Source organism: Lolium perenne, chromosome 4, assembly GCF_019359855.2.
Source record: "Lolium perenne isolate Kyuss_39 chromosome 4, Kyuss_2.0, whole genome shotgun sequence".
Lineage (NCBI taxonomy): Eukaryota > Viridiplantae > Streptophyta > Magnoliopsida > Poales > Poaceae > Lolium > Lolium perenne.
Window position 1 is genome coordinate 368,499,343 of NC_067247.2, and position 9,291 is coordinate 368,508,633.

The 9,291-nt window shown below is 41.6% G+C and overlaps 1 protein-coding gene across 1 annotated transcript; it reads right to left on the minus strand.

The window, feature by feature from the left end:
• Nucleotides 1–720: 720 nt before the first annotated feature.
• Nucleotides 721–2,621, minus strand: LOC139830311 (uncharacterized). Its single transcript, XM_071818319.1, has 5 exons — nucleotides 2,199–2,621; nucleotides 1,919–2,006; nucleotides 1,580–1,837; nucleotides 919–1,459; nucleotides 721–826 (listed from the first exon to the last, which is right to left on the minus strand). Exons 1-5 carry the CDS (start codon nucleotides 2,619–2,621, stop codon nucleotides 721–723), a joined length of 1,416 nt encoding a protein of 471 aa, XP_071674420.1.
• Nucleotides 2,622–9,291: the final 6,670 nt, after the last annotated feature.

A 9,291-nucleotide genomic window follows, 5' to 3' on the forward strand; every position in this document is an offset into this window, starting at 1 on the left:
CTGGACTGTGAGGCAAAGCCCCACAGCATTTTTTTTACTTTATTAAATAAAAGAGATAGAGAGTCTGCAAAGAATACAGAAGAAAAGAAAATAAACTAAAGCTACCAAAAGGCTAACTAGCCAAAAGAAGGTCTCTAAGGCAGAGACTTTAACCAGGAAAGAAAGCTATCTCTATGCTTGACTTTAATCCTATATTGCAACAAAGAAATATCATGAACAAACTTGCTTCTCCACTTAATGAAAGAGCTCCTCTCGTTTCTGAAGATTTTTTCATTCCTGATTATCCAGATGTTCCAGCAAGCCACCATCATAACTTCCATAAAGAAAGGATGTCCAAAGCTTCTCTTCGCCTGATCCAACACATCTTGCATATGGTCATAGGGATGCCAGTTTATCTGCAAGTAGTTCCAAATTCTCACACTGAAATTACACTCAAAAAACAAGTGTATTCTATCCTCATGTATCCTTCCTGGGCACAACACACAATGTGTATCATCTGTCACATTCCAATTCCTTCTTTTCAATAAATCTCTGGTGTTAAGCCTGTCTACCAGTAGCAACCAAGCAAACACCTTTGTCTTCATAACACAACAAGACTTCCATAACCACTTATATACCCTGGGCACCTGAATATGTGAGTGTATCTGCTCATAAAAGGCTTTAGAAGAATATTTGTCACCCCAACAATAGTTCCAAACATCCTTATTCTCAGTTAAAGGATTATGCTGCATAATGACTTGCATCTCCAGAAGCTCCTGATAAGCCTGGGTTGACAGAGGAGTATGAAACAGGCTCTCCAACTCCTGGACCTGATACATCTGAGCCACTGAGCAATTTTCATTAATCACAAAAGAGTACAATCTTGGAAATCTTCTACACATTGGCCTAAAGGAATTCTGTAAGACCCAATTATCAGACCAGAAGAGTAAGGTATCTCCTTTGCCATGGTGCACTCTAGCCACCCCTCTGAAATTATCCACCTGCTTAATCACATCCTTCCACCAAAAAGACCCACAAATATTCTCAGCATGTGGAATCTTGTCCTGGTAATAAGCATCCCATATCAGATTAACCCAAGGTAAATCTTTCTTATTGTAAAATTTATCAAGAAATTTAATCAGTAATGCAGCATTTTGCTTCTGAAAGTCCACAATTCCCAGACCACCTTTCAGCTTGGGTTTACACACCATTTCCCAGGCTGCCAATGACTGTTTTGGTTCCCCATCCTTGTCTCTCCAGAGGCATTGCCTTAGTATTCTATCTAACTGCTTAGTTAGACCAACTGGCAGTTGCAAGGTACACAAGAAATGCAATGGCATGGAAGACAGAGCAGAATTTATCAGTTGTAAGCGAGCACCTTGAGATAAAAAGCAAGAACTAGCTGTCAATTTCCTTTCCAATCTACAGACAAGAGGTGTCAATTCTGTGATCGTCGGTTTCATTGTACCCAGGGGTAAACCTAGATAAGTAAAGGGCATTTTACCCACTTGACACCCAAAAACCTGGGACAAATGCTGAATTCTTTCTTCAGAAACATTGATGGGCAACATATAGGACTTCTCATAATTTATCTTTAAACCTGTAGAGAGTGAGAACTTCTGCAATGTTTCCTTAAGAGCTAATAACTGGTTGGCATCAGCAGGCATGATCAATAGTGTGTCATCAGCATACTGTACTATAGGAAAATCCTCATCATTTGTTTCAATGGGTCTACATAAAGTGCCTAGCTGCACCATGTCATTTACTGCAGACTGAAGCAGATCAGATCCAAAAATGTAAAACAGAGGTGAGATTGGATCCCCTTGACGAACACCACGCTTGCAGTGAAAATTTTTGCCTGGAATTCCATTTAACAAGATTGCAGATGTCCCAGTAGACATTATAGACTTAGCCCAATTAATCCATTTCCTATTAAAACCTTTAAACTCCATCACTTTAAGAATGGCTTCATGTTCAATTGTATCAAAAGCTTTAGCAAAATCCAATTTCAAAATGACAATTGGTCTCTTTGATAGTTGACACAGATAGAGGTATTCAAAAGACCAAGCTAAACAATTCTGGATAGATCTGGACCTGAGAAATCCATACTGATTTTTATGGATGCATCTCAAAATTTTCCCTTGCAAACGGTTAGCTGCTAGCTTTGTCAGGAATTTTACACACACATTAGTCAAAGAAATGGGACGAAAATCAGTTACCCTGGTGGGCACTTGCTTCTTGGGTACTACTGTAATATAAGACCCATTGATATTTTCCAGCTGTATTTTTTCCTCATAGAAATCAGTAGCCAACTTATAAAAATCATTCTTCACAATGTGCCAACATTTCTTAAGAAATAGACCATTGAACCCATTAGGTCCAGGTGCCCTATCAACTGGCATTCCTTTTATTACTTCCTCCATTTCTTTTTGCTCAAAAGGCAGTGTGAGATCATCCAGATCATCTACTTTCTGAAGAATTCTTCCTAGATCAAATTGCATGGAAATACCCTCAGAACAGCCCATTCTTCCTTTATACTCTGTCCATAACATCCCTGCCATGGTTTCATGATCAGATACTTCATTGCCCTCCTCATCGATTAGCATAGCAATTGTGTTCCTCCTATATCTCTCAGTTGCCATAGCATGGAAGAATTTAGTATTATCTTCCCCCTGTTTAATCCAACGGATGGTGCATCTTTTTCTCCAATAGTTACATTCTGCCAACAGTAATTCATCCAGGTGTAGCTTGACAATATTCCTGAAGTTAAATTCCACTCTAAAAAGAGTCCTATTTTCCTCGAAAGTATCCAAGGCCAAAATCACCTCATTGCATTTTTGTATAAGAGCTTTTAACTTGCCTAAACTAACATGCCATTTTTTCAGCTCATATCTTAGCCTTTTCATCTTGTCTGTCACTATAGCAGAACTATAGGATTTATTTGAATCTTTTCCCCAAGAATTAGCCACACACTCCAAAAAACCTGGCATATTAACCCAATAATTATCAAACCTAAAGATCTTAGCCTTAGGTATATCTGTGTCAATATTGACAATGCATGGCACATGATCAGATCCATTTTTGGCCAATGGAAGAACCATAGTATTTGGGAAATCAGTGATCCAATTTGCACTGGTGAGGAACCAATCCAATTGCTCTAGCAATGGATCTTTCTGCATGTTTGACCAAGTGTATGCTCTTCCTTTAATAGGCAGCTCCAGAAGCCCTAACTGTCCAATGATTTCATTAAATAAAACCATATCATTGATGTCACCACCAGGTTTATTTCTATTCTCTTGTGAGCGCATGAAATTGAAATCCCCAAGAAATAACCAGTTCTCATCAGAGGGGACATGTAAATTATATAACCAGGTGACAAAGTTATCTCGCTCCACACCCTGACAAGGCCCATAAACACATACCATCGTCCAAGTTTCATTATTATGCAATGAGGTAAATTTAATAACTATGCCATATTTTTCAGTTTGCATCAAGACGCCTGAGAAAATAGCTGAATTCCATAGCACCAAAATACCCCCTGATGCACCTACTGAGGGAGCACAGGCAAAGCAATCAAATCTCTTAGGACAAAATTTTCGAATAGCACGCCAGTCAAAACTCTCACATTTGGTTTCTTGCAAACAGATAATATCACATACACCCTCCTCAATTTTGGATCTTACTTGTCTCTGTCTATTATCAGCATTAATTCCTCTAACATTCCAACATAGTATACGCCACTTTCTTTTATGGAATGTACTCATAATAAAACGGCATAACATAGACAGAGAGCAATAACTGACATATAATATCAGCCAAGAGCAACAACCCACACATAGACCAAATTCCTTCACCAAAAGTGATCATACCAGTTATGAGTGAGATAGGAGTACAAATAACTCTGACAAGACCCACATCCAACAGGACACAAACAAAGAGACAAAAGCTTCCAAGAACCGGATTTATACTGCCATACACAACCCAGGACTCCCACTCACACATACACTGACCCAAAAGCACACACCATAACTGTCCAACATCCCTCCTGTTTAAACTAATCATGCTTCCCAACAGTATTGGTTTTCTTCTTGGACACAGCCTCAAGCTGCTCCTGAGTCAATTTACTTGGGTCAATCCCTAAAGATAACCCCACCCTCTATAACACATGCACTGGAGTAGCAGGCAAAACCTCCTCTGTCGCCACCTTTTCCTTTATGACATTATCAGACTTCCCCTCCTCTTCCTCTACCTTCTGAATCAGCAATTTGGCTCTGGGTTTCTTCTTGATCTTTGGTGTAACAGAGAGGACTGGTTTAGGTTTGTAACCATCTGCCAAGCAACTTCTTGTAAACCTCCTCTCTGCAGGCTGTACAAGCTGTGACTTTGCCCTTCTAGGAACCCTTTTATTCAAGACTAAGGGAGTAACAGTAATTTCCATGCCCTCCTTTGTTCCTTGCAGAAACTCCCCTTCATTCATCTGCAGAGAAGAAGCATTCATTATATCCTTCTTCAACAGAGCCACCCTTAACCCTCCTTGCCACTTGTCAACCTGCAGTCTCTGTGTCCCATTAGCAACCAAACTAGGTGGCAACTTGTTCAAATCAAGCAAAGCAAAAGTAGACCCCTTCATAGCTGCAGGAATTGTTTTAAAACATAGAGCTGGCAGAACCCAATTAGCCACCTTTCTCCACTGCATTTCAGGGGGTTGAACTGGACCAATCCTGGTGATCACCATACCAAGGTTGATGATATTGAAGGGAGGGTGAGCACCTTGAGGCAGAGGCAGAAGTGCTCCATCATGCATATTCACTGAAGAGCTAGAGGCACTAGACATACTGAGGACCATGGATTCAGGTAACTCTTCATCCTGCTCATCAACATTGCCTTGCTGTGGATCAATATTATGATGCTGTCCAGCCTGATCCTCCTGCTCAGCTTCCACTGCATCCCACCCAATCTCAGGGAATTGGGGATTAGCAAATAGGTTATTGTTAGGTAACAAAGCACCAGGTAATGGATGCGGATTGCCGTCCAACGGCATCTGATCCTCATCCGCCGGCAACACCTCAGCAAAATCTGCTGACAGAATGAACACAGGCGCAGTCCAGGACTCCCTGACCCCTCCCACCGTGCCAAACTTCCCAAACACGACATCACGCGGCACCAGCTGTGGGGAGGGGAAAGAAGCATACACCAACGCTCTCTCTTTGATAGGATCGTTATGGTTCCATGCATGAAACTTTCCAAAGGTCGAGACTGCATTGGCTATGTCAATGTTATTGCGATAATCTGGATGCATCCCAAGGAACATTAGCCATCCTCTATGGAAACCCAGAGCAGCACGGTGATTCTGTGGGGCTTCTCCAACATGCAAGAATCGAAGATTTCTATTTTGCAATTGATAATTACCGTGCTGAACCAGAGCATTAACCGAATTTGGACCATTCAACTGAAAAAGCCCTATCCCAAACAGACTAGCTTGAATTGAAACCACATTGCGTTGAAGAGGTCCAACAAGAAAGTCGTGCACCTGTTCCCTCCATAACGGCTCAGCTTGATGAGGAGGTGGCGGGTCAAGCACCGCAATGCAATAGTCCAGGTGCTCAGACGGAGGATCTTGCGCCGGGAAATAGAAAGACCGCGGCAACCTTGTCGGACCGCCGTCAATCACTTGATGGCCCCACGGCAGCCATGGCACCGGATCGACTTCAAAAACTGCCATCGGATCAGTTGAGGACGACAATGGCGGTGGAGTAGGGTTGCTATGCAGAGGAGCTTCGGGATTTGTTTGTTTGTGCGGAGAAGGCGAGTCGACCGGTGCAGACAAGGACTCTGATTCTTTATTGGTAGATGGAACGGCGGATTTAGGAATCCATCGTTTTTTTTGTTTCTTTTGCCCAAAACAGTTACGTTTAATATGTCCATATGAAAAACAGGCCTTGCACCTCACATCATTTTCACAATCTTTAGTCAAGTGGCCCATATGTAGGCAACGCCCACAGGCCCAGACCTTATAGACCATCTCATCAATCATATTATAAAATTCATCTTGGGCCTCTTCTTCCGAGATTAGCTATGAAGCCTCTGCCGCAGCCCAACTGTTATTTGGCCCATTTTTTTCATCGTTTGAAACCAAGTGTTCATCCCGCCCAGCAAGCTCATTGCTTTGATCATGAACTCTATCCTGTGCAAAAGGAAAAGCCTTGACTGAACCAAAGGCAATACGAGGGGAGGCCTCTGTAATAAACATCTCCTTGGGCAGCTGAACAGTAGAAGGTTGTGAATATCCCAAGCATGCTGAATAATTAATATCATCAGCAAACACCAATTTCCTTTTCTCAAACTGCTTCCTGGCAATTGCAGACTTTCTTGGATATAATTTTAGAGCTGCTAACCCTTTTTTTGCCACAGATCGAGGTGGGCTGACCACTGTCCACTCTTCATCAACCTCCTTTTCCCATTGTGTGTATTCCCACTTCCAATTAGGACCTCCACGTCCCCAGAGATGGAAGAAACATTTAAAATGTGCACAGACAAACTTTCTAAGCTTGAGGATATGAAATCCCACTTCTTTACTTGCCACACAAAAAGAGAAAACCCTGTCACTAAGCTCGGACACTTTAAAATTATCACACTGCCCTCCAATGGCAGCTTCCAAAGCCACACTAGCAGAACGTTCCTCAATTTTGAAAGCAGCTCTTCCAAAGGAGACCACCATGGTGAAGTGACCCGAATCATCCGATGGGGCCACAGTAGATTGAAATTTAGAAAGCACATCTCTTGCAAAGTTCCTTCCATGAGAGAAACTGAATCCAGGACATAAAGATCCATGGTCCTCCGAGAAGTGGGAATGACATGTACTTCCAGCTGTAGAATTAATCTTACCCAAATTGTCCTGCGTCTGCAACAGATCATCCTTCAAGAATGACTCTGAGGAGGGAGAATCCTCACCTCTTGGGGCAGAAGCCTTCATTGCAAGTCCTTTAGATTCAACAATCGATGGGGTAAACAAAGGCAGTCCCATCCGGACCACGTGTTTTGGGAAAAAGAGCTTAGCCCCCATACTGAAGAGATCATTCTTCTCTTTAGGTCGAAAACCCACACGATCTCCCTTAGCATTTTTGAGCATAAGCAAATCCTCATAAAGACATAGAGTACCATCATAAGATTTCATTCTACCCTGATCAAGATCACGAACCGTGGAGTAGGAGATCTTCCACGTCTTCACTAGGTGCGGCACTGTAGAAGAGTCATAGACCTCCGACAAAACACTGTTATCATCCATGCACGGTGAGAGGGTACATCTAACCACTTTGGCCTGATATGAGGAGAATTCCACGACAGATCCAATCTTCAAGATTTCATTATCAGTCAAGAATTTCCCAATGATTGGAACACCTTCTGCCGATGTGAGTGTAATCCACTCTTTTAAGATCCAAAGATGTAGTTCGCCCTCTAACACTTCTGGATCCGAGGAACCCGGATCGGACGTCCTCGAATATCTCACCGCCCACTTCCACGAAGGAGGCGACATTGGTGAGGGGAAGGAAAGGAAGGAGCCAAGGTTACCTGAGAGGGAGGGAGAGGAGATCCACCGATCACCTCTCGCCGGGGAGATCACCGGAGTTAGGGTTTACCACCCCAGCCGATCGCCATTCCTTACTCTGGAGTTGTTGGCCCTTCCTGGTTGTATTTTCATGAGTATTCTATGTGCTTTACTTGGAGCGTCTGTTTGCTTTTATTTTTGTTTTGTTATTTTCATTCTCTGAATAAAATCGGATCCTAGCAATCCTTGTGTGGGAGAGAGACACGCTCCGCTTTTTCATTTGAACACTTGTGTTCTTCGTTTTTCATATTCATGGCGAAAGCTGAAAGCCGCAACATTTATACTTATTGTTATTTTGTTGGAAATAGAAAATGCTTCATGTGGTAATTGGTATATTGTCTTTGATACTTGGCAATTGTTTTGAGCTCTCAAGTAGATCATGTTTAAGCTCTTGCATCATGTAGTTTAAATCTATTAGTGGAGAACTACCGTAGAGCTTGTTGAAATTTGGTTTGCATGATTGGTCTCTCTAAGGTCTAGATATTTTCTGGTAAAAGTGTTTGAACAACAAGGAAGACAGTGTAGAGTCTTATAATGCTTGCAATATGTGTTGTGTAAGTTTTACTGTACCGGTTTATACTTGTGTTTGCTTCAAACAACCTTGCTAGCCAAAGCCTTGTACTGAGAGGGAATGCTTCTCATGCATCCAAAACCTTGAGCCAAAACCTATGCCATTTGTGTCCACCATAACTACCTACTATGTGGTATTTCTCTGCCATTCCAAAGTAAATTGCTTGCGTGCTACCTTTAAAAAAGTTCATTCCTTGTCTTTGCAATACATAGCTCATGGGAAAGTAGCCTAAAAACTATTGTGATAATGAATATGTCGCTTATGTATCTTAGTTCTTATAAGTTGCTTGTTGAGCGGTAACCATGTTTCTGGGGACGCCATCAACCTGCCACACCTTTGTTGAATATCATGTGAGTTGCTATGCATGTTCGTCTTGTCTGAAGTAAGGGAGATCTCTCATGAGTTAAATGGTTTGAGTATGCATATTGTTAGAGAAGAACATTGGGCCGCCAACCAAAGCCATGTATCATGGTGGAAGTTTCAGCTTGGACATTAATCCTCAAATCACTTATGAGAATATTATCTGTTGTTGAATGCTTAAAGCATAAAAGAGGAGTCCATTATCTGTTTTCTATGTTGTCCCGGTATGGATGTCCTCAAGTTGAGATCTATCAAAATCGAGAAATCAAATGCGATTTATCTCCTTGGACCTTTGTACAGGTGGCATAGAGGTACCCCTTTGTGACACTTGGTTGAAACATATGTAATGCAATGATAATCCATGAAAATCTGAGCTAATTAGGACAAGGTGCGGGCACTATTAGTATTCGATGCATGAGGCTTGCAACTTATAGGATGTTTTATGCATAACCCATATGAATTATTACTACCGTTGACACAATTGTTTCCATGTTTTCAAAATAAAAAGCTCTAGCACATGAGTAATCCCTGCTTCCCTCTGCGAAGGACATTTCTTTTACTTTATGGTGAGTCAGTTTACCTACTTCTTTCTATCTTAGAAGCAAACACTTGTGTCAACTGTGTGCACTGATTCTTACATGTTTACTTATTGCACTTATTATATTACTTTGTATTGACAATTATCCATGAGATATGCATGTTGAAAGTTAAAAGCAATTGCTGAAACTTAAATATTCCTTTGTGTTGCTTCAAAACCTCTTATTAAGAATCTATT